Consider the following 26,625-nt stretch of genomic DNA (forward strand, 5'->3'; position numbering starts at 1 on the left):
TTGTATCACTTAGATTTCTATGTAAGGGCAAAAACCATGGTCATACCATGTATTTACACAGAGGAATTAGCAACACCAGATTAAGCAATCGCCTAAATCAGTTTGATCGAGATTAATAACAAAAAATGACTTGGCGTTGTTTTGCTCATTATGTTCCAAAACTCCTTCAAAGGATAATACTATATTTTGCAGTAAGGAAAAAAAATCATTATTATTTCAATAGTACAATTAATGCAAATATATTCCAGATTGAAAAATTAAACTTTAATATAGTTATCAATTGAGCATCCAGTCAAGTTTTCCTTCTGTGTCAACATCAGTGATAATGACCGTTTTAGAGGGGAGGATGCTATATATGTTCAACAAATAATGTTTACTGTGTCATAGTTCCAATTTCTGGCCTGGCGTCACCCAAGCCTTTCATATTCCATAGACCACAAGTTACCATAGCAACACAGAACATGCAAGACTGTGTCTAATATGGGGCCGAACAGGATCAGTGGTAAAAAGGGGCAAAGTTTCATATCATTATGCTTTTCTGAAAGGGCAAATATTTTGGAAAATCATAACTATTGTTTAGGTTTAGAAGTCAATGAGATCATCAAAATATGCTTGTTTCTAGCCTTGAGTATCACATCAATAGGCCATTGCTAAAAATACATAACAGTTTATAACACACAATTCATGCCCAAAGGGGATACGTCAGGAGAAACAACAAAGCAGTCTGTTATTTTGATCAAAAGTATTGATTCCTCTAGGTTTGAATATTGTTGAAAGCATTTATTTTAGTTAACAGTCTGTCAAAGCGTCTTTGAGTTTTTAGAAAAGCGCTATATAAATGTATTATTATTATTATTACTATTATTATTATTATTACTATTATTATTATTATTATTATTATTATTATTATTATTATTATTATTATTATTATTATAACAGAAACATTAATGAAAGTAGGTTACACAACTCAACAGCATAAGATAGGTCTAGTAATTATAACTTATAATTACTAGACCTATCTTATGCTTATTCTTTAAGGTATAATATAAAATGTCTTAACTTCGACCAATTCCAGTTTATCAAATATTATGTAACACAGAAATAAGTAAGGTAGGCAGGACTTTGGCATGAGAGGAGGAAAAGCGGAAAAATAAAGTCACTTTATAATCTGTGCCAAAAAGGAACTTATGTTCTAAGCTAATTTTCTCCAAATGAATTACATCAGGGAAGTACAACTCTTTTCAAAATTCCGACTGACCATGTGACCGTGACTCGTTCAAAAGCTGAAATAGTAATTTTCTGACTATGATAATCAGTATGCTTTTAAATAAGTGCTTTTAAAGCTTGTGAATAACACCACATCAGCCTCTAAACAATGCATGGCATTGGCACTGTATGATAAAGCTCAGTGGAATTTTAGAGAGAGAGAGAGAGAGAGAGAGAGAGAGAGAGAGAGAGAGAGAAAGAGAGAGAGAGAGAGAGAGAGAGAGAGAGAGAGTGTGTCCAGGAAACAGGTAGCAGCGCGTCGAGCAGACCGTATCTCCACAATGATGGAGACCAACCGGTGATGACTAGTTGTTTCCAGATATAAATCCTTATTTGATCTCGATTCGTCTGCCTGAAGTAACCGTGAAGTCGGCTGGAAATGAACTCTGAAGGTGCATATTGGTCTCAGAGCATTCATAATACGGGTGTTCGCTTCTCCTCCTTTCTCATCCACATGAACAGTTTGACTGGAGCTGGCTGAAGGGAGGCTACCTGTCTTTCCGATTGCCTTTTTTTTTTGTCTGAGTAGTAAAGCAACTGGACACCGAGGTAAGTGGTGCGCTTTTTTCTTCTTCTGCTGAATATCTGATGTATCGCACTTTTTTTTATTCCAGTGGTGAAGATATTGAAATCCCTTTTTTTTACTTACTGTGTTTAGGCAAGGCAAGGCACGTTTATTTATATAGTGTAGCGCCGGTAAGAAGGAGTCAGAGGCGGAGTATTTAAAAGAGATTTCCACTCTTTATTTTCCATCAAGCAATAGTAGTATCAGACATGTACTCAGTGAGGAGAGTCAAGTTAGAGTACGTTGCTAGCTCTACCTTGGCAACCTATATCTCCGGTGTTACACTAAACCAGGTCCGTGTAGGAACTGTGACCCAAAAGTGAATTATGGTTAACTAGAGTCACCACACAAGTCCCCCCAGAATTGACAGATAAACAAAGTCCGTGCGGCGGGGAGGAACAACACGCCGACCCCCTCTACTCCTGAGTATGGGGGCAGGCAAAACAACCTCTGAACGTGCGGTTCCCGGCAAAGTGGGAACCGGGACCACAGGACTCAAACCTGTAGCGGGAATCGAAGACGGGGGGCGACCCCGTCGTGGTGGACGGGCCAACACCACCGGCTGCTCCAACTCCAAATGAGCAGCCTTAACCCGGTCCACCGAGACAGTCTCTGCCTTAGCACCCATGTCGACCACCAGGTGCTTGTCCCCCTGTCCAAAACCCGGAAAGGCCCATCGTAAGGGGGCTGTAGGGGGCCCCTTTGCGCGTCGTGTCGGATGAAAACGAGACCCCGGCGCTCCGTGCTGAGAAGTCGGAACCGGAACGAAAGCCTCCGCTGCATCTTGCAGGAAAACCCGTTGAGCCGTAGGAGACCAAAGAACTGATGCCTTGGGTAGGAATTCCCCTGGGACTCTCAGGGGTTGACCGTAAACCATCTCCGCCGTGGAGCACTGCAGATCCTCCTTAGGCGCGGTCCTCAGGCCCAACATCACCCAGGGCAGCTTGTCGACCCAGTTACTTGAGCGCCGCCTTCATGGAGCGATGGAAGCGCTCGCAGAGGTCGTTAGCCTGGGGGTGGTAAGCGGTAGTCCTGTGCAGTTTGACCCCCAAACTGCCTGCAACAGAGCCCCAGAGCCCTGAAGTGAACTGTGAGCCGAGGCCCTGAATGTCCATAATTTGGCGGGCTCTTTCTCTCGTCGATAAACCAAATGTCTTCAGGAGAAGAGCCTTGATAGCCTCGTATTTGCCGAGGCGTGTGGGTGCTGCGATGAAACCCACTAAGTTGGCTGAAGTAGAAACCCCCAGCGAAGCCACCACGTGGTGGTAATATCTCAGATCTTCGTCGTGGAGATGCTTGCAAGCGAAGTGAGCCTCCACGTGTGCAAACCATGCCTCCGCGGCATGCTCCCAAAACTCCGGCAGCTTAACGAAAACATCTCGTTCAGCCATGTTCAATTTCTTTTCGGAAACTATCTCGAAAAACTCAGGACGAGGAAAATGTCAGACGGGGTGCCAAAACGACACACCCACGTCGCGATAAAAGCTCTAGCCACGTCAGCGGCTGAAGTCGACACAAGAGGAACCGCTTACGGCCAACGGGTCGTCCTATCCACCATGGTGAGGAGGTAGGAAAAACCCTGAGAGGAGGGCAACGGACCTACCAGTTCGATGTTAACATGATCAAACCTCCTCTCTGGCACTAGGAACCGCTCCAAAGGGGCCTTCGTGTGGCGGTGCACCTTAGCGCGTTGACAAGCCACGCACCCCCCAGCCCAAGCTCTTACATCCTTTTTCAGCCCACGCCAGACAAACTTCGCGGTCACCAAGCGCACCGAAGGTTTAACGCCAGGATGAGACAAGCCGTGCACCGCCTCGAAAACAGGACGCCTCCAGTTGGCGGGGACGACCGGTCGTGACAGGCCCGTAGAGACGTCGCACAGAAGGGTTATGCCCGCGTCGCCGAACACCACGTCCTCCAGGCGCAGCCCAGCGCTCTCTGTCTTCAGACTCTGGACGCCGGAGTCGGTGACCTGGTCCGCCGCCATACGAGCATAATCCAGGCCCAGCTGGACGGCTCCGATGACGACCCTGGACAGGCAATCGGCAACCAAGTTCGACATGGCTCCCTGAAACACTGTCTTTGACGAAAAGGAACCTGACCGTGCCGCCGACGCTCAGAGCCACTACTGAGCGTCGGCATCTCCGTTTCCCGGAGGCTTGTAGCTGCATGGAGCGATGCACCTCTTTGCCATCGTCCCGAAACGTGCATGGTAGAAGCACTCACCGGTATCCCCTCGCCGACTCGGCGTCGCTGTGTCCGGCCTCCGCCATGCTTTCTTGCCCGCAGAAGGGCCGCTGTGCGCCACATCCAACGCCTCCGTACCAGACTGTCGTGTAGCCAGGAAGAAACGGTCCGCTTCTTCGGCCAGTGATGATCGGCGTGATCAGTGCCAGCTCCGTGATGGATGTGTTGGCCAACGCTGTCTGGACCCGGGGAGGTAAGTGTTGAAGAAACATCTCCATGAACAAAATCTGGGTATCTTCCCCTCCTAGCAGGCTTAGCATCTTCTCCATTAACTGAGATGGCTTGCCATCTCCGAGGCCCTGAATGTCCATAATTTGGCGGGCTCTTTCTCTCGTCGATAAACCAAATGTCTTCAGGAGAAGAGCCTTGATAGCCTCGTATTTGCCGAGGCGTGTGGGTGCTGCGATGAAACCCACTAAATTGGCTGAAGTAGAAACCCCCAGCGAAGCCACCACGTGGTGGTAATATCTCAGATCTTCGTCATGGAGATGCTTGCAAGCGAAGTGAGCCTCCACGTGTGCAAACCATGCCTCCGCGGCATGCTCCCAAAACTCCGGCAGCTTAACGAAAACATCTCGTTCAGCCATGTTCAATTTTTTTTCGGAAACTATCTCGAAAAACTCAGGGTCACCAGTGTAGTGCCGGTAAGAAGGAGTCGGAGGCGGAGTATTTAAAAGGGATTTCCGCTCTTTATTTTCCATCAAGCAATAGTACTATCAGACATGTACTCAGTGAGGAGAGTCAAGTTAGAGTGCGTTGCTAGCTCTTGCTTGGCAACCTATATCTCCGGTGTTACGCTAAACCAGGTCCGTGTAGGAACTGTGACCCAAAAGTGAATTATGGTTAACTAGAGTCACCACACAAGCACATTTCAACACAAGGCAATTCAAAGTGCTTTAAACAAATGAAAGACATTAAGAGCATTAAGAAACATATTATGAAAGTACATTTAAAAAACACGTAGGCTACAGGCTTAATATTTATTTAAAGGCCAATTCCTCTTTAAACTTTGCATTTTCAGGACTTCATCAACTCCTCTTATTGCTCTGGGAGAGGAACAGGTGACTGCGGTCAAGCCAGCCTCCACTTGCGAAAACGCAGTCAAGCCAGTCCGCACGTTGTATTGCGGTGCACGAATATCCTATGCATCCTATGCATTCCTATGCAACTCACCTCTTCAATCTGGCTTTTCATGTGTGATTGTTTTTGTATTATTTGACTTTAACTTTAACTATATATTTATTTTGTTGTTCCTTTCTTCTCTTTTTTTTTTCTTCACTATTATCTATAAAGCGTCTTTGAGCACCTGTAAAAGCGCTAACAAATTAAATATATTATTATTATTATTATTATTACTACAGTAGAGACCTGGGAAAACTGCCTTCAAAATAAAAGCGCTTACTCGGTCAATAACAAATATACCAAACATATTCATATACACTGGAGATTAAATTAAGAAATATGTACTATATAACGTGATCAATAATAGTTTAAAACAAACTACGTATAACTACCACATTATAACTGAGTGAATGTAAAACTTAAGGAGTTTAAAAATAAAATGCTTTTGAAAACTCATATGGGCCTTCTGTTTTTAGATAATAATAAATACAAAACTGTCAATCATCAAAGACTTATTTCACTTCAGGGTGGTAGCAGGACACCCCATCTAGCCACTCAGAAAGAATCAGGACATTCTGATGTAGAGTTTCAAAATAAAAGACCTTTGAAATCTTTATTATATGAGCCATCGTCCCACTGTTTTTAGATAAGAATAAAACAAAAACTCTCCAGTATCAAAGACTTATTTCACTCCAGGGTGATAGCAGGACACCCCAAATAGTCACTCATTAGGATAAGTCACTCGTTTTTTACAAAACATATACATTGAAAGACATTTTTCTATTTTATTTTTTACATTGAAAAAACTTTGATATAAAATACATTAGTTTTGCATAACATAACATTTTTTAAATTACTTTTAAAATGTTCCAATTTTTTTTCCAGTTGGTTGATGTTGATAAATAGAGACGAGGCACCTCTTCTGTTCAGGGTCAAATTGACCCGTTCACTTAGAATCAAGCCAAATTAGTCATAAGGATTTGTATTGAAAGTATTTTATTCTAACAGCAATTAAGAACGTCTCTTTCACCAGTCATTATATAGCAGTGACAGATTAAATGTACGTTGATATAATAATATAACAAACAAATGGTGATGGCATTATGTGTGTGTTCTTTTCCTCTATTACAATCACTAACATGGTCCCCTTGACCAATTACATTCACTGTTTCTGACTACTGGAAATCTACTGAAGGGGTGGAGAGTCCAGTACTGTATATGTGAAATAAACAAGATGAATATGAGGACTGGAGTGAGAAGAAAGTACTCTTAGAATCTCCATACAATAATACAACGAATACAGTGGTATAACGGTATCAAATCAGAAAATATGCAGGCTTTTCCTTAGACTTAACAGGGGCTGTCAGAAGCCTAAAATCAAGCTCCCATGCAGGAACAGCCTCTAAATGGTTAAGACAAGTACATTTTCGTGATAGCTTTTTTTCAGTCGGTCACATGCTGTCAGTTAATGGCCGAACAACAAAACAAAGTATGTAATTGTGAAATGTATGAATGCTTAGCTCTGTTTTTGATACTGTGGCAGAAAATTGTAAACTGGAAACGAAAACCTAGTGTTCTGGAAAAGGGCAAATGTCATATGTGTCATTACAATGTTTAGTTGTGTTATAAGTCTTAAGATCTCCAGAACACATACAGGGACTATTGTTTGTGTGTCTGTCTCCCCTCTGCTGGCTGCTGCAGACATGTTTCTGTTTTTGAGCTGAGGATGAAAAGTGGGTCACATGCTTGAATTATCCATTTGCAGGGTTGCATGCATCAGTGCCAAGAAATTGCATTACGTGGGAGACTTCTGCTAAGCAGACATAGAGACGTTTCTGGAGGATGGAGGTGGGACATGAGCAAGGACGCGCACAGGGGAATGGAGGCAGTGACGCCGCAGCCGGAAAACCCCGCACCTCTCCCTGTAACAGCCTGAAGGTACAGAAACATGTGGATTAATGTAGCTCCAGCTGACACATGTTTCTCTTTGATATGCGTAGCGTGTGTTGGGAAGGGATCACATGCGGTCTTAGTTCGTATGCTACATAACCAAATTACAGTCTAACAAGTTGCTTCCAGAAGGATGATGTGTGTACTTGAGGGTTACTGTTTTAAACCTGAGGTATTTGTAGGATTTCACAGGAAATTAAGCATGCATTCAACAGTACACTTTAGATTATTTATGACAAGGGCTTTGCACTAATTCGACACATTTGCAAGTTTACACAAGGCACTAGAAAGTAACTTGTGTAATATGCAGAATAAGGGTGTTATGTGGTCTTAACACATAGGCTAATCTTTTATCTAAGTGGAAATGTTACTTGTTGGAGTGCTGTTGATAGTTTAGGACACACAGGTCATTGTTCCCATGTAAGAGCTAAATATGCGATGTCCGGGTTTACTCTACTGGATTTATTATTGCTGCTACTACATTAGTTTATTAATAGAAAATGTGTTGACTGATCAGGGCCAACTAGTCTATCAAACTGTGGCATATGGTAACAAATAAATACTTCCACAATAAATTCCAGGATGATTGCAACCTACACATTTGCCTCTGAATTGTATATACGTGTTTTCCTGCACGTTTTTAAAATATCTGAATACTCAAAATATATACATACTAGCTATCATCTGTTTGCGAACCCCCTGTCGTGATTATTTGTTAACAGGAAATCCATCTATTGGCACTTCTAGGAGAAAGTGAACTTGTACAGTGCTGATGCTTTCTTTGTAGATTTGTAGTACGTTTTTTTACTTACAAATGAATGAGACACAAGGTAGTTGTACATGTTTAGTAATCACAAAACAATATTTTCTATCACCTTTATTGATGATTGTCAAAGACATTACATTTTGGACCTTGGAAAAGTGGTTGATAAAACTATTTCACTTGAGTGTTAAACAGCAAATGGAGCTTGCTGAGTTGTTCTTAGCACTTCAAGGATTTACTTAAAAGGCTCACAAAATCACTGGTGATAAAAACCAATGTCCATTAAAAAGCTAGCTATTGTGGAGCTTTTGATCACCCATATTTATTATGTACCATTACTTGTTAATTATCAGTTGGGACTAGAATGTCAGATTCTGAATACCTACAAAGAGGATACATGTTGAATTGTAGAGCACTTTAAACATATCAGAATAAAGGATAATACAATTTTAGTAAACAGTTTCTAAAATAACCTATTTAAAAGGGAAGCTAAATAATGTGCCACTGCCTCTGTATTATGTTTAGCTGTGAAAATTGTAGCTTAACTGTTTCAATAGAAAAATGAAATCTCACATCTCCTCTAATATCTTATCTGAAAAAAAATCCATCTGCCATCCCTATTTGAACCTTATTTATTTATCCGGCAACAACACACCAAACATCCTAACAGGTTTAAGTACAATATAAAGCGTGTTCTTGAAGATTCCGGATCATGCAGAGATAATAACCCTTGAATTAGGCAAATTTAAGCTTATGGCTTTCTACAGTACTTCAGCCACCACTTGCTTTTTTACATTAATACTACGAGTGTGTCCTCTTGTTGCCATAGTGAACATTTCACAATGGTTATCAAGGTTTCCTTCTCAGAAAATGAGGCAGAACATAATGTGAATCTTATAAATAGACCACCTCAGGCTTTTCTTCTTTCTCTTTTATTTCTTCTACCTCAAACAACCTTCTCAAAAATAAAACGAGATCAGACACTTTGTTGCTTTTTCCCCACATGAAAGTGACATGAGACAATGGTGTTCAAGTAGCTTATCACAACAGAGACTGCAGTAGCAGGACAGACTTATGTTTTCTTCTCAGAATTGTTTGGGTTCCTGATCGGCTGAGGCATGGCACAGCCCGTTTTAACTCTAATCTTGTGCTCAATGTTAGTCTCTTTTTTTGTTGTTAATTCATCCACTAAGACTGGAACGTTAGTTCTACAATGTCCCAGGTTTTGTATTAATTCTAATTTCTTATTTCTGTCTGGCTTTAAATACCATCTCAGAACTCCTGTAATTGCTTCGTATCACCTTGCGTATTTAATGATACATTATTTTTTCTAATATTTATCATCACTTTGACAAATAAAATAAAACTGTGTGCATTAGGTGAATGACATCAAAAGCTCAGAACAAAAGCGGGTCGCAGGTTATGAGGAAATGTTTAAAGAGTCTTAATGTGTATCCCTTTTTTTGACTGATTAGTAATCACAATGAGGCCACTGCTCATTTGACACTTTGAAAAAACGAATTAAGATAACAGAATGAAAATGTCACAATGCATCCCATTGTTGCATTCTCAATATGGGAAAGAAGTTTCTAAAAAAAACGAAGTCATTAATCATCCATTTATTTTGGCTTCATTTGGATATTTCTCAACAATAAAAGTAATGAATCATCCAGCAGTTTGTTAGCTTCGCACAAATACTGGAAATGTGATCAAACAACTAGCTTGGCTCTGATCAGAGGCAACATCATTTTATTTTTGTCAACATTTTTTTATTCTCTACCAAATGAATAAATCTTGAAAACATTTCTGAGAATTTTACTACCAATGATTTATAAAATGAGTATATTCCAACATGCGTCTCTAATGGACTTGTTACCACAGGCAACACTAGAAAGGTAAACAGCTTGAGTCAACTCAATCATATTGAACAAAAACAGCACTACATTATGCCTCAGAATGTAAAGCCAACTTGATAAACACAGAGGAAAGCAACCACTGGATTATTACAATTCTTATAGATGTTGTGTTCTTTACCGTAAACCTTTTTACCACACTAAAACAAGTATGGACTTGGAATCAGGGGGTACCAAGTTTGAGTCCCACTGCAGTCAGCATGTTGTTGTGTCCCTGGGCAAGACACTTAGCTACAAATTGCTCCTGTGGGGATTGTCCACAGTACTGAATGTATGTAAATCGCTTTGGATAAAAGGTCAAAACCCCCAGGAAATGCACATGTGATGAGTTACTTTCGTTAATGCCCTGCAGCTTGCACTGGTGGTGGGCATAATCTCCACTCTGTTTGCATAGATCCCATTCTATTATTTCAATGGACACTTTGTAATCTATAAAACAAGGATTGTTTTCTTCTTCTCTCTGACCTCTGCGTGAAACCACTGTCATTGTGCCCGCAAGGCAAATTGTATGAAAGGATCAAGCCGTTTTTTGTAGTGGATATACAGTAGAGAGTAAGTAATTCAGAGGAGTAAAATAGACATAGACGCACAAGGATAAGGAAAAGGTTTTTGTGACCATGTTCACACCACACATATGCTTACCTGTGGGGGCTGAAGTAACAAACCTTTGTTGTGTACATGAGAAGCTTTTATGTACTTTTCTAGTACATATTCGAATAGTAATTTTAAGTCACATTTTGTAGGTTTTCTATTAGCATTGCTTTATGAACTGACCACTTTTAGACTGTATCAAGCATTTAGATGTATGTTCATTTATATCAAGGTAAAATAAAGTTTCTTATTTATTTAATATTAGCCTAAATTCATCCATTTATTGTGTAATTGCTCTTTATGTTTATTATTGATGTTTAGTTCAAATTAGTTTTGCCACAAGGTAAGATCTTCCAAATGAATCCTCAATTTACAGCCCAAAGAAAGTCAGTCAACCATTTCACAACCAAAACAGGAAGAGTATTGCACTTTTATTTTAAGGTAGCTATTTTATCAACAATTATAGCAATTTGCACTTATTTCCCCAATAGAGTAAAAAATGTAACAAACAAAGTGACTGTGGGAAACACAATTAGTTTGTCCTATGTTGATTGTGTTTGAGACTATGAGGAAAACAGAAAGCGATGCAATTGTCTCTGACCCTAACCCGTCAACAATCATACCATTTGGATATGCTGGGGTTGAGGGGAGTTGAAAGGTGGTCTGTTTTCCCTTAAACATTTTTTATTAAAGAATAAACTAGGGATTAATTATCTAATTGCTCAAAATACTCCATACCAAATTGTAAACATCCCAAAGCGTAAAGATGCAACATGCAGCAATAAAACATACTGGAGATATACCGTAGATGGAAAGCTGTTGATATCAACACCCTAATTTAAGCATAAGGGCTCCATTGTATATCATTCTTCAATGTAAAGTCTACATAGCTTTACATTCACCACCTTAAGGCAAGATCATAAGAAATAAATAAAAAAGCAGGGGAATATTTTCTCAGGGATTTTACAGTCCATCATTTGGGGATTATTTATATTTTCTCTTGCATTTGAAGGGGTGTGGGATGAGTAAGTTATTGAGACTGAAGCATTTTATAATGAGATTGATTTAGTCTAATTTAATATCCTTGTCAGTGAAACAAACGACATAAGTACAAATATTGCTCCGAGTAGATTTTGGGACTACTTTGATGTTAACAAGGAAACTGAATTTGCGTGGTGTTGTGGACCTCTGTCATTATATGAGTTTAATAAATTGGCTTTGGTCCTAACTGTGAGAATCGTTGATTTGAGTCCAGTCACTATTGGAGTCAGCTCACTGCTCTTTGGTCTCATTGTAGCACAAATTAAAACTATCAAGGAGGACACAACTGAATGGAGATTGCTTCTCTGTCTCTGCTAGGTTTCTCTTTATATTGTGCGCTTTTGACTTATTTTATTCTCCACATCTAGCTGTGTGCTAGTCCGTCCTACATGCACCTTTGTTAATCCAAACATTGATCAATTTGTCTATCTGGCTGTATTCATTGAAATATAAGCCAAAATCTGACCTACCCTTTGTGTTCATCTCCTATCATCCCCACCCACTACTTAAGCCTCAATTTATCGGACCACATTATTTCTGATCCTGATAGAAAGGCTGGCACGTGTTAATTAATGCACGTCAGACCAGTGGAAGTAGGGTAATGAGCCGAGTTCACGCAGAGGAGCAACTGAAGAGATACCACTCAAGGGCTTCTTTTTTGTTTATAGCTAGTTAACAGATAGCAAGTGTACACCACACAATGATACTTTTATAATTAGATTAAAACACTGCTTGTATTAATTGTAATGCCTTTCTTCGTGTCTTTCTCTCTCCCTTTCTCATCCTACTCTCTGCTCCCAGATGTTTCTGGTGGCTTTGTCCTTTGCCTATTTTGCAAAGGCTCTGTCGGGGAGCTACATGAAGAGCACAATAACTCAGCTGGAGAGGCGCTTTGACATCCCCAGTTACCTAATAGGTGTCATTGACGGGAGCTTCGAGGTTGGTGAGTAGGCCTGACACAGTGTGTGTGTGTGTGTGTGTGTGTGTGTGTGTGTGTGTGTGTGTGTGTGTGTGTGTGTGTGTGTGTGTGTGTGTGTGTGTGTGTGTGTGTGTGTGTGTGTGTGTGTGTGTGTGTGTGTGTGTGTGTGTGTGTGTGTGTGTGTGTGTGTGTGTGTGTGTGTGTGTGTGTGTGTGTGTGTGTCAGGTCCCATGACACAGCCAGGTCAGGATACTCCGCGTGCAGCAGTGTAGCAGCCAAATGAATAATATAAAGACAAGCAGGAGACAACCTGTGACTTACTTGAGGGGAATTTGAAGTTACATGGAAGTGGTTGCAAAATCTAATACCACATCTCCGGTGTGGGGATATTTTGGATTTAAAGTGGACCTATCATGCTATATTTGAATAATATAGTGTAGGACCATACCTATATAAGGCATATTCATACTTTTTATTTTTCAAAATACCAAACAGATCATGCATTTTAGCCATTCCTGATTTCGCTCAATTTAACACTGTCTTTGCATGGGCTGATTCTGTGAGAACAGCACCATCTACAGGCCTGGCATATGTACTACAGCGTCTCCAGCGCTTTCGAAACGGTAATGTCCATGGCTGTCTCCTCCTGATTGGTAGAGTTGGCCCAATAGCCGTAGCGCTACTTCTGTGACGTCTTAGAAGTGTTCAAATCTGGATCAGTCTGTATCAGATCCGTTGCATCCCCTTTTTAAGAGATTTGGGTATGGAGGAAAATAGACAGGGTTGTGTTTTCTGACACTTGGTGAGTTCCCTGGAACACCGGGGACACATATTCATGTATAAAAGAGGTAAAAAAGTGCATTTTGCATGATAGGTCACCTTTAAGCCAAATCAACGAGGCGAACCTACGGACTTGAATGAGCCGGGCAGTGTGTTGCATTTGTTTAAAAAGGTAGCAACAAAAGCTAGCAATACGACCAACCTTAAACTGCACCTGAAACACAACCTACCCATTCCGTTTTCCCAGCTGGGAGCAAACACGGCAGCTGGAGATGGAGAGCCCCCACCTTCCCTACAGTTTGGCGTTTTTCCACTGCAGGGCCTTGCTCGGCTTAGTACGGTATGGCTAGGCCTTGTTAGGCCAGGCTCACTTAATGCTGCGCTTCCATTACAGTTTAGGAACTGCGGTAGTATTTATACTGTAGCAGGGATGGGCAACTTGGATGGTTGTGGGGGCCACATGATTTATGTACTGGCTACCAGGGGGCCGCAGATTCACTTGGAACACACACACACAAATTCCATATTTGTATGTAATTATTAACAAATATACTAAGTCTGACATCTTCATTGACATTGTACAGTCTTTCAGGGAACATCCTCTAATAAGCTCACTAAACAAATATCACTTCACGGAAATGTAATTTAATTTTTACAAGTGGCATGTTTGTATTGAACAGGTTATTTAACAGTGGAATAAAAGTATTTTAAACTATTGGAAAGCACGGAAAATGTGTGTGCATCAAGATTAAATATTAAGATGACATAAACATGAAGTCATGAACACTAACCCAGACATTAGTTGTCTAACTTGAACCTAAGACACTTGCCTGTCTCAGCAGACACCTGTCAACCCGCACTCTGCTGTTCCTCAGCGCCGATCCCCCGCCCGCTGAAATTATGATCGAAAAGCGTATAGTAATCATAGATAACACGGCAGGGTCCGTGACAGTTTGTTTTCATCTGATTTCAAATAAACAATTTTTAGAATATCAAACTGTGTGTGAGTCATGGTGTCAAGCAGGGACATAATGGGTTATAAACCTGTCTTGTTGTTGCAGATATAGCCACATTTGTGATGTTTTGAATAACTTCAAATGCAATAACTTCTCTTTACTTTGACTTTATTTAGAACTAACCCTCGGTAATATACTCAAGCAGCTGGCATTGATCAGCTTTTATCGGAAATGCTAATCAGCAGACGGACCCTTAAGGGCAATACCAAAAATAATTTGTTACAACACTTACTGCTTTGCTGTATGCAGACATATAGATAAATTATCAGATTTACCCTTTATTTGCACAATATTTCAAACAAATTGTTTCCACACCAGGGGATGTTGGTTCTTAGGGACACACATTTGATCACTACAAGATGTGGTACATGGTAAAAAATGAAGAGAAAACATAATAAACAAAGCAATTTTCCGAATTACAGTTTATGGCCAATATTTTCATCCAATTCAAGAAGTAGAAGAAGAATTGGGAGGGATGAAACCCTTTTTAACGGCCACACATGCAGAGCACACAGTGAAATGTGTTCTCTGCTTCTAACCCACCCTAGTACCAGAAGTCTAGAAGCAGTGGGCAGCTATTGTACAGCGCCCAGGGAGCAATGGGAGTGGGGGGGTGGTCCTGCGCCTTGCACAAGGCACTCAAGGCACTCCTCCCAGATACTTCATCAATATCGATGTTAAAACTGCTCATTACTAAGACATTTGCTCGTCAGAATTGCCAAGTATATCTGATTTTGAAACAATTACTCATGAAAGAGTGAGTCATATGTTGAGTCAGATTGTACTTTTTATAATGCTAATTTCTGGTTTTCAGGTACCACTTGTCCTGTGTTAACTATAACAAGTTGGACAAAACATAGTATCGGAGTTTGATTTTAATTATTCCAGCCAACCACAAGTTTGATTTAGCTTGCGAGATGATCATGGCTTGCAGCACAAGTCCACAACTACTAATCATACTTCACGTAACCTTGATGACATTATGCAAAGGGCCCCTTGTACGTTATAAATTACACAAAGCTTGCAGTAAGACCCAAAGAGATATGATTCATCCAAGATAAAAGTCGTCCTGCATCATTTCCATTTTACTTCAATAACATTATGGCGGATTGTAAAACCTGCTTTCACTCTGATTGAGGTGGGGTATATCTGCCGGACAATCTCCCTTCATTCATATCTCTCCATCTCTACGTCTCCTGTGAAAGTTGCATCTCTCACGTGGCCAAGGCAACAAGCTTTTTCTATAGGACTGTTGCCAGGGTAACATAGAGGCAAAGCAGGGCAGTGTGAAGAGGAAGGAAAACGGGAGGAGAAAGTGTAGGGAGCAAGGGAGGAGAAGAGAGCAGGTGAGAAGAGAGAAATAAAGATGCTTAAAGAAGAGGAAGGACAGTATAGAGAGCTAATAATGGATAATGAGCACAGCTGATTGGAGCTGGCTATTATATACATCCATGTTCTTGTACATGAACAGTAAAAGTAGTGTAAATCGAAATTCAAAAAAGTGAAAAAATAACATATAAAATCATCTTGAATGAACACAATTAAATGATTGACTGGAAAGAAAGAAATCTCCTGTTTTACAAGCCTCAACACCACTTCCATGTAGTGAATTACATGCAGAATAGATACAAGCACTACTTAGAATTCCTTATAACCACAAAACACTATACTATATACTATACTATACTTATACTTATAACTATTGACATGTTCCAAGGGCCTCTCTCTCTCTCTCTCTCACGCACATGACAAGAGCTTGTTGGAGGGTCTGACGTCATCCCATCAAATTAGCCTTTTACCACAAGGCTTCAATGTATCTTTCTAAGCCAGTTTTGCCATCTCGTTAAGTCACCACGTCGCCCATAATAAATGAAATGTGCTAAAAGGTGACCATAGAGAAATGTTTTGGATATATGTATGTTTGTTTTTTTGCTTTTCCATTGTGTTTCTGTATCTTGTGTTGCTAGAGAAAGAAATTTACAAATGTACGTTTCATTTGATTACATCACATTTTTACACACAGTGTCACAAAATGCAGTATGAATCAAATGCAATAAATCAATGGTTCTGTTCCTTCTCAACATGACTTTTTTTTGCTCAAAGCCTTGCATTTTCATTTTCATGCTGTGGAGATGTAAGTAGCACTCTGAACCCCTTGTATTTCTGGCTGCCTCTGTCCTCCCAGGTAATCTGTTGGTGATAGCTTTTGTCAGTTACTTTGGGGCCAAGCTCCATCGACCAAAGATCATCGCAGTAGGTTGCGTCCTGATGTCTATTGGCACTTTCATCATCGCTCTGCCTCACTTCATCATTGGACGGTGAGTCTAAGATATGATAAACAAATTCCATCATTTTTTCAATAATATATTGCTCTACTTACTAAAGCACTGTTATTTGTCAGCCTCTCAATAATTGTTCAGCCCCTCTACTGTTGGTCGAATATTCTTGCTGTTCCAATGATGGCTTCACTTTTTACTTTTTTAAGTTACTTATGAATTCTCTTTTCTGTAGGATTAAAAAATTGTATCCTATAACCAAGTAGAATGAGTGTTTCACCTCTGTCAGCTGTATTTTTAACAGTTCCATTTGTATTTTGTTTACAGCTACCAATATGAAACATCTGTGCGGTGGGTAGTGAATTCAACACTGAACCCCTCTCCTTGTCCAGTGGGCTCACCGGCAGACTTAGCTCAAGATGGAAAATTGTCTCAAGTGCCAGCCACAGGTGAGCACTTATATACACATACAGACTAGTGTCCACAAGTACATTGGTCTGATTACCCTCATCTTCTTTTCCTTGCCCTCCAGCTTGTGAAGGTGACTCAAACCTGTCAATGTGGATCTATGTGCTCCTTGGAAATGTCTTGAGGGGGATTGGAGAGACACCTGTTCAGCCTCTTGGGATCTCTTATATAGATGATTTTGCTTCTGAGGAAAATGCTGCGCTATATATTGGTAAGACAAATCTCCCCCCAGTGGAAGATACTTGAAAAGTAAACACCCTTTATCATTGATGATATTCAACGTAAGCTGCAGAATGGAATATCTTAAATAGCACCAGAAATAAGTAATAAACAGAGGTGTTTAAAAACCTTGTGTTCATTCACAATTTTCTACCAGACAAGATCCAAATTCTCTCTGGAGTACCACAGGGGTCAATCCTTGGACCATTGCTTTTTAATCCGTATTTGATCCCACCAAGTAATGTCATAAAAAATCACAACAAACCCTTTCATTTATATGCAGACGAAACAAAGTTCCTAGCCTTATTGACATCCTGATATAATTGATTGCAAACTTAGATTGTTGTTGGAAAAAAATATTACATAGCTAAATATGAATAAAACAAAACATATTTTTTAATGTCCCAAAAAAACGTCCTACATAGTCCACACAACTATCAGCAGTTTTGCTCTTTCTTTGGTAACATCCAAGTCTCACATTTAATATGAAGTAAATTAATTAGACTGTCATTTCCGAGTAAGTCTTCTTACTCGGAAATGACAGAGTCGCTGTACACCTTACACCTAAGGGGGTAAATCCCTTAGGTGTTTTCCAAAACATTTAACTTATTAGACGCTTTTACCAAAAGCGACTTACATACACTCAATACTGTGGGCAATCCCCACAGGAGCCACTTGGGGTGAAGTGTCTTGCCCAGGGACACAACGACATGTTGACTGCAGTGGGGATGCAACCAGTACTCTCCTGATCAGAAGATCAGCGCACTAGTGACCTCTGAGCCTGTATGTTAAATGTGTTGAGTGTATCAGTTGTTAGTACAGATAGCTAGACTCCTAACCATTTTGTGTGTTGTGTGTCTCTTGTTGTGTGTTTGCTGTTTCCTAGGCTGTGTGCAGACCATTTCCGTCATTGGACCTGTGTTCGGCTACCTGTTAGGCTCCCTTTGTGCCAAAATCTATGTGGACATTGGATTTGTAAAAATGGGTGGGTTTAATCATGAGTATAAGTCTAGGTCTCTTAAGGCCAGAATTTGTGGTCCGCCTAGACAGACTTGATGTCATTAACTTCTCACCATGGACTCACAAAGAGCTCATGTGAACACTGGAAACCATGTGTTTTCTTTACATCTTAGAAGCATCTCAGAGAGCGGTTTCTTCTGTGTGTTTGTATTTTAATAATCCATAGGCCGAGACACTGTAATATTAGTGACCATATTTAGTCAGATATAATCTTGTTAAAATCTGTGGTAATGAATAGTTATGTTACACTACTCTGGGGTACCCGGTGCTTCCTCGATAGGTGACAATAGTTGGACACTAGATTTATAGATAAGTGACCCCTGTGCAATAAAGAAAATACAAAAAGAGTAAGACATTGAAATTAACAATAAACAAAGATACAATAAATGTTCGCTAAATAGGTTTTCATGAATTTTTATGAATTCCTTGGACATTTGAGTAGAAGAGAGCCACTGGTAATCTTATTGGTAAAACCAAATTGAAATCAAAATGTCTGCTTCAACGAGAGGTCCTTTTATTCATAAAACTGAGGCATGGTATTATCAGATATCACCTGCGTCATATGTATTCCCCAAGGACTCAGAACAGGTGTACAGGATTAGCATCAATTTGCTAATGAACAAAGCATGACGGGGGTTAGGAAGAACTAAGCTACAATCAAATAGAGTGCTGCAAACAGGAAAATAGAAAAGTAGCAGAAAAGAAGGAAAAAGTATGAAGAAACAGTTGAAAAGGGGATGTAAAGAGCCACATAATAAAGTAAACTGTAAGAACAAACAGGTAATAAAACCAATGAAAAAAAAGAACTTAAATGATAAAGAATTTTAAAAAAGAATCCCAGCTAACCCAAGCTGTCAAGTGTGCAATAATGCATGCCTGTTTGTACTTACTGACCGCTCAAACAGAACAAATGAGTACTCACTAGAAACCTCCATGTCAGGCTTTTTATTTCCGTGTTCTGATAACCTCTGTTTTTGCATCTTTGTTTAACCATAAGTGTATCACTGAGCATTGATTACATGTCATCCTCTGTCTCCAAACACAGAAACTATCACCATCACCCCATCGGATGCCCGCTGGGTGGGGGCCTGGTGGCTGGGCTACCTCATAGCAGGGGTCATCACTCTGCTCTCTGCCATCCCATTCTGGTTTCTGCCTCGTTCCCTGCACATACCCGGGGCCCAGGGCTCAGAGAAGTGCACACCGGAGCAGACAAGTTTCATTAAAGACCCTCATAGTGGGAAGCACAAGTATCCTGCAGACCAAAATACTACTTTCATAGAGATGGCCAAAGGTAGGTATCAACCAAGAGCGATTAGTTTATCTATAATCCTGCTGATAAACAGACAGACAAACCAAAAATCAAGAAAAAAACATAACCTACTCTACAGAGGTGATTTTAAATGTTCAGTGCTTTAGATTCCCTGAATGGTGTCTTTGTTCATAAATATTAATGGATTGACCCTTTTTATAAGTGTAAAGCCCCTACATGATTAATAGGCTGTGGAAATAAATGGCTGAAAACACTTACACTACACATTTCTACAAAGAAAATCACAGCACTTCACCATATTAATAAAGTAACAATAATATACTAGTTATAGGAGCTTAAAATAGAGAAATATTTCAAGTTGATTTAAACAAAATGTTTCTAACTTGTATTATTTATATCCATGTTTACTTGCTTGAAGTCTTTTTACTGCCTTTCTTTTTGTAGCTGTATAGATTGATACAAACGGCAGGATGTGAATTGTTTTGGCTACTTGCCCACCCACACCTAAAAACATCCACAGTATTCCTAGTTCGCCAAATTCCACAGGTTACCTTTTGATTTGTAAAGTCACTACATACTTCAGCTTTCAAATCCAAAACTTAAATGATGTCCTACTGTCACACGTACCCCATGTAGTCAGAAACGTGATTCCATAGCACTTATCAGAGAGTGTTACAGTCATTTCTTACTATTACATAAAGATATTGCATATTAAACATTTTCAATATTTCGATTTCTCTGCAGACTTTATTCCATCCCTGCGAACTCTACTGGGAAACCCTGTGTACTTGATCTACCTGTGTGTGTCAATCATCCAGCTGAACTCCCTCATCGGCATGGTAACCTACAAGCCCAAGTACATCGAGCAGCACTTCAAGCAGTCGGCATCAAAGGCCAACTTTCTCATGGGTACATGAAAAGTGCTCAGCATATGAAATGAAATATCTAATGATGGTGATAACGTAAGATGAAAGTCTTTATGTTTATGTGGCCTCATCAAAGGAGGTGCCTGCATGGCCTAGACTTGCTGCATATGAAAGAGAATGCAATATTAGTGACCAGAGCAAATGACATGGGTGTAGATGAAAGACCATGCCTTCACATTGATGTCAAATGAAGGTATGAGAAAGAGACTGACAAAATAAAAAGCAGGCCTCTACTTTGATCAAGGCAACTGGAATTGTGTAGTCCTGTTTCCTCCTCTGTATTAGCAAGAAGGAGAGATGATAGCCACCTTTGAAACAATAATAAATGATATACTCTGTATTTGTTTAAATCCAGATTTATTATTGAAAGCAACATTTCATTTCAGTGAGAATGTATCTAGCATGTTGCTGATTCTCTTGATCTTAGGTGTGATTAATATCCCGGCTGTGGCACTGGGGATGTTTTCTGGAGGTTTACTGATGAAGAGGCTGAAGCTGAACATCATGGGCGCAGCCAGGTTTGCCTTCGGCACATCTTTGATCGGATACATCCTGTCGCTGTTCTTCTTTGCAATGAGCTGCGAAAATGCCAAGGTAGCCGGAGTGACACTTCCATACATCAGGTTAGTTATGGGAAATGATTTTGTATGTTGGAGTTACTGTTTTCAAAGTAAAAATATAATATTACAATTTGAGCAACAACACACATTAATATTATTGATCTAATAGACATGTAATCAATTACCATAACTTGAATGCACTTCATGAATTTCAAATAAATAACGATTATCTGGTAAAGATACATTTTTATTTCAAGTCCCTCATGATGTCTGCCCTAATAATTCATTTCCTTTGTATTGTACTTTCTCTCACTCTCTCCTTTCCAGCTTGGATAGCGTATCTTATGATAAACACTCAGTGTTCGCAGCATGCAACTCAGACTGCTTTTGTTCAGCAAGCGACTGGGACCCAGTCTGTGGAGAGAACGGCATCACATATGTTTCTCCCTGTCTCGCTGGCTGCGCCAGCTCTTCTGGCTCAGGGAAAAACACAGTAAGTGGACAAGGTACTTAAACTGTAATACGGAAATGTCATTTCTGGTGTGAAAACCATAGTATTGTGCTGGATTCACAGCACAATATGGTACATGCCTAAACAGGAACATGATGTCTAGTCAAATACATTTTTCTTGCCATGAAGTTTTGTTTGAACATAAAGGTTACGGTCCGATCCGGGGACCATCACCATTTTCTGTGTAAAGTGCAGGATTTCAAACCAAAACGAAACATTGGCTATGTTTCAAGCTTATAACTGAGAGGGTTATACATATATCACTCTATGCTTTTTTGCTTTTTAACTTATTTACTTTCCACTTAATAAAGTGAGATGTGTTTCCAGTTAAATGTTCTTAGATCCCATAATCTAATGAGTGCTAACAAAGTAGTCACATCATCCTTATGTGCCTGGTTGGCTTTAATGTTTGATAAATACATTCCCACCACACATGTCTCTCCAGGTGTTCTCTAGCTGTAGCTGTGTCGGAGTGGCTGGGAACTTTACGGCCAGCACGGGGCAGTGCCCTGAGAAGGACGACTGTGACAGGATGTTCCCATATTTCCTGGCTCTCTCTGTCATCACTTCCTTTATCATCTCCCTTGGGGGCACACCAGGCTACATGTTTCTCATAAGGTCAGATTTCAATTGTAAAAATATAAGGAAAATGAATAATTATCACTACCCTGCTACGAAGAATCTTATAAGCCTCAATGCTAGTACATCAATTACTTCACTTTTTGTCTGTTTTGAAAATGTAATAAGGATTTTCACCAGATTCATGACATGTTAACACTAGGGGATACTAATTGTTTTCTCTTTTTACTTGTTCTGGTTAGACCATATTATATGTCAACATTGTGTTGTCATTAAATGTTATGCTGATGACAAACAGATGTATGGCCCCAGTAATACTGTTGACCTCAATACACTGTGTTCTTTACACAGTGAACATTTTCCTTTATTGAACTTCACCAAAACAGAAGTTCTTGTTATTCAATCATTCATTATCATAGTAGAGTATGTCAAAGATATTATGAGAAAAGCAATTATATAGTACGTAGACAAATATGAAAAAAGTAATAGTATAGTGTGTCAAAAATATCATGGAAAATGTCAGACTACAGTTTCTCAAAAAAATATATAATAAATGTCACAATGTAGTATTTAGAAATGATCATGAAAAAAAGTTGAAAATGTGCAAAAATAAGTCAGTGCAGTATGTCAAAGATGTGCAAAAGCATCGTAACATAGTCTGTGTAAAATGACAGTGGTCAGTGGAAAGTTCAAAGAATAATACGTAGATTATATAATGACATCATAGTGTTTCCAAAAATCATGAAGATATGTGGAAACAAAATTAAGAAAAGTCATGTTATATTCTGTCACAAACATCATGAAAAATCACAGTATGACTAGAATGTATGGATATTAGGCATTGCTTTCTACAAACGAAGGACCTGTTGACCTCTTGAGTTAGACAAAAATCTAGAATTCAGTTATTTTACAACCCAGTTCAAACGCTGCAACGAAGATGGGAGGCAAGAAGACTTGTCATGTTACAGAAAGTATATTTATTTACAAGATTAATTAAGAGCCAGCAAGCAGCGAACACAGACAGAGACCCCTAGTTGAGGGGAGGGGGTTGCAACAGTTGGCACCAGGTGTTTTAATGATATGATATGATATTAATGATCTTCTGGCTTCGTACATGTGCGCTTAGTTAAGGGGTTTGAGAATACCTGGAATAGTAGGGCCCGAAAATAGGATCATAATCAAATAAATAATGAAATCATAATATAAAATGGCATTAATATGGCACAAAGAATGTATCATAGTTTGCCATTTAAGAAACATAGTAAGACATTGTATGAATACAGAAGGCACAGTAAATGTCATGAAATATAGTGCTGTATTCCAAAACTATTTCATAAAAATGTCATAGTATAGTATGTCACAAAAAGTTCATAAAGCACACATCTGCAGTTTACTATGGATGTGAGATCAACAATAAATGTTTTCTTTATGTGTGCACTGTTACTGTGCTGCCATCAATCCTACACTGGTCCCCTACATAGTCACCAAAACTTGAGATCCCCTGGACAAGAAGATAGATTCTTCTGCAACAAAGCCCTCACTGCTGGTTAACACTCCACTCAACACAGAGACACTGTTCCCTTCATATGACATGCAAACACTCTTACACCATTTCCTTAAGCCATATCATCTGATCCTGTTGAACTGCACTGACCTCACTGAACATACATTGTTGTTAATGTCATGTACTAATGTACTTTCAACCCAGTGCCAAACAATGAATGTATCCCTTCATCATGAAATAGTGATGCAACATGCATGGTTTATATTCTTAGGGTGTCCGAAATTGAGGTTTCTACTCTTTTCATTAAAATTATTAAGAGTAAGACAGGTTACTGAGTTAATCTATAATGGGCTGTTTTTTTCTAAATAGTCTACAATTTTTTTGATGCAGGTGCATCCAACCACAGCTGAAATCCCTGGCGTTAGGTTTCCACGCTATGGCAACTCGTACCCTAGGTAAGTCCGCTTAAAATACATCCTCTCTTGAGCTGGTCTAAGATGCAAACCATGAAAATGTGTTAGCATCGGTTTGAATCCTTATTCCATCTTTCTTCACAATGTTTCCTGCTCACAGCGGGGATCCCAGCACCGATCTACTTTGGAGCAATCATTGACACCACATGTCTTAAATGGGGTCAGAAGAGGTGTGGAGGCTTAGGAGCCTGTCGGATCTACAACACCACTGCATACAGGTAGTACACTCAGTTGAAGTTCTGCGATTCTTTTATTGTATGTATTCTATTTTCCAGAGACTTTTTATATTATTTTGCAAAGAAAAACAACGTGACATTTTAAACTGATTCGGACCAAAACAAAAACACTGAGCCCCTTGATATTGCCAAGATGGAAAATGATGAACCAACTTTGAAATTATAGAAACTGTGTTGCAATGCTTGTTTCGCTTTAAAAATCATTAAAAGGAGACAATCCTTATAATTCCAGAAAGGTCCTAAGAAGTGTCACGTTTTTATTTTGCTTCAGTAAGTAATCATGTGATGTGTACATCTTAACTTCTCAGGGTAGCATACCTGGGTCTGACTCTGAGCCTACGGTCTATCTCCTTCATTATTTGCATCCCGGGCTTCATTTTGCTCAGTCGGCAGCTGAGGAAGGAGGAAAGAAATGCCGTCCATGGAGCACTGGCTAACGGCGGAACAGAGCTGGAAGAACTCAGGAAGGAAGAGTTTGTTGTTTCTAATTCTGACCAATCACAACAAACGGCAGACAACGGCACAGACAGGGAGACACGGCTGTGACAGAACTGACCCGACTTGGCTCTCACACACACACACACACACACACACACACACACACACACACACACACACACACACACACACACACACACACGTATTTAAGAATACATTTACACCTACAGTATGTACAGTGATACTGTACACATGCACATTTAAATGAGATTTGCAGGGAATCACATGCTGTATCCAATCATCTCATATAAAGCATCAATTATATATTTATACTACTACTGGGCATATGAAGGCTTTGTGAATTTGACAGAAACTTTGATATAACTTCAATATTTCTTGAATGTACTGTATATGCTGATATTACTTTTCTTATAGAGAAGAGTAAACTATATCTTTTTGGTTTCAATGGTAGCACAAGATAGATGGGACATGTGATTTGTACAGACTGCTACAAAAAACAGTTTGATCCTGAAGACCAGCACTGTTTTTATTCCTGTCATCACTCGTCGTGGACAGAGGAGGATAAGTGGCCTTATAAACTAGAGGCACTACACCAAATTCAAACAGAGGATGAAATAAGGCCTTAAAAAAACAGGAACTGATGATTTCAAACAGGTTGTTATATGAGGGAATGGAAATATGTATTTCAATAACGTTCAGAAGGCTTGTCTGATGTTGTTTTGATGTGTGCCTCATTCACTCAACAGTTACCTCTCTAAATCATGTCTCACATCTTAAACATATCTGAATGCCATTTCATTTGACTTGTTAGGGAATGGAAGCCTTTACACTCACTTAGAAAAAAAGTTAAGTCTTAAACTGTAGTCATTTACTTTAGGCCAACGTGTAATTGTATTGCAGTTTTTGTTGTGCGCTTTTTGGATGTGAACTTGTTCCATTGGTACTCACACGCTAAACATGGAAATTGTATTTTTGTGAGTTTTGCTTATCCGTTTGTCTAATGGATGCTCCTCCATTTTGCTTTTAGACAACACCAGCCCTAATTGACTGATTTCTAAATCTGGTATTGAAAAGGAAAATAAATGTCATCAAGAATAAACAGTACACAACAGTCTGTCACAACGCTGATGGCTAGGATTAGATAGAATTTGCTCAGAATATCTCTCTCACTTTTGCAGGCAGTCTTTTTGAACAGCCATTTTGTTTAAACCGCTGGTTGAGGTCAATGCTTGCTAGTGTCTGCCATGTGATGTGCCTTAGAAGAGGCAGAATGTTTACTGTTAGAACATTAATGAAAATATATATAAATAAATACTCTATGTTGTTTTAATCTTTAGGCAAAATATTCCTCCGTGTGTGACCACAGGAAATGCCCATTTATGTTCCTGCTGTGAAAAAAGCCATTGCTATACATTATGTTTCACTGATCAGTCTGTCTTTAGGAGACATTTGTTTTTTCTTGTGTATTTTTCTTGTGCCAAAACCCACACATATAAATATCATGGTCTATTCTCAGGTTTTTCTAACAATTCTGTTTTCATAAACAGCTTTATCCCATAATTAGAAACCTATTTTCTTGAAATCCGTCAGAAATCGCCTTGTATCTCATGACAATTGTTTAGTATGTACATTTATAGCATATTATCATTGTGTAAGACTTTATTTCCACAATGGATACGTATCATTTTGTTAACATTATGTGATATTGTCTTAAACATTCAGGTTTAAGTTTCAGGCACAGGTGGCCACTAGTACAGACTCAGAGAGACGTGTGTAGAGGAAGGAAGTCGCTATCAATCTCAGTGATGCATTTCCTTGCATCAAAATAAATCAGAATATAAATAGTTTTCTGGATTATTTTTGTAACATTTCAAAGAATATCTTAAATGTCATACTAAAATAAAACTTTTAATATCCAATGTGTGTTATTCATTTGAAACAAGGCACA

General features: G+C 39.4%; 1 protein-coding gene across 2 annotated transcripts; it reads left to right on the top strand.

The window, feature by feature from the left end:
* The first annotated feature begins 1,532 nt into the window (after positions 1 to 1,532).
* On the top strand, positions 1,533 to 26,596 carry LOC307036752 (solute carrier organic anion transporter family member 1C1-like). Of its 2 annotated transcripts, XM_079677349.1 has the most exons (15): positions 1,533 to 1,815; positions 6,966 to 7,138; positions 12,260 to 12,401; positions 16,359 to 16,491; positions 16,777 to 16,898; positions 16,982 to 17,128; positions 18,023 to 18,121; positions 19,202 to 19,450; positions 20,174 to 20,338; positions 20,783 to 20,978; positions 21,243 to 21,408; positions 21,872 to 22,044; positions 23,900 to 23,964; positions 24,083 to 24,200; positions 24,527 to 26,596. In XM_079677349.1, exons 2-15 carry the CDS (start codon positions 7,043 to 7,045, stop codon positions 24,762 to 24,764), a joined length of 2,109 nt encoding a protein of 702 aa, XP_079533475.1. In that variant the 5' UTR covers positions 1,533 to 1,815; positions 6,966 to 7,042; the 3' UTR covers positions 24,765 to 26,596. The 2 variants fall into 2 exon arrangements, with proteins under 2 accessions (XP_079533475.1, XP_079533476.1); XM_079677350.1 differs by lacking the exons at positions 1,533 to 1,815; positions 12,260 to 12,401 and having other exon boundaries at positions 7,060 to 7,138.
* Positions 26,597 to 26,625: the final 29 nt, after the last annotated feature.

This window comes from Notothenia rossii (genome assembly GCF_949606895.1).
Source record: "Notothenia rossii genome assembly, chromosome: 4".
Taxonomy (NCBI): domain Eukaryota; kingdom Metazoa; phylum Chordata; class Actinopteri; order Perciformes; family Nototheniidae; genus Notothenia; species Notothenia rossii.

Bases quoted from the DNA above. Each gene is read 5' to 3' on its own strand.
- LOC307036752 (XM_079677349.1), top strand. From the start codon at position 7,043: ATGGAGGTGGGACATGAGCAAGGACGCGCACAGGGGAATGGAGGCAGT. The intron at 18,122-19,201 runs GTGGGTTTAATC...CTCCAAACACAG, and splicing joins CATTGGATTTGTAAAAATGG to AAACTATCACCATCACCCCA. The intron at 23,965-24,082 runs GTAAGTCCGCTT...TCCTGCTCACAG, and splicing joins TATGGCAACTCGTACCCTAG to CGGGGATCCCAGCACCGATC.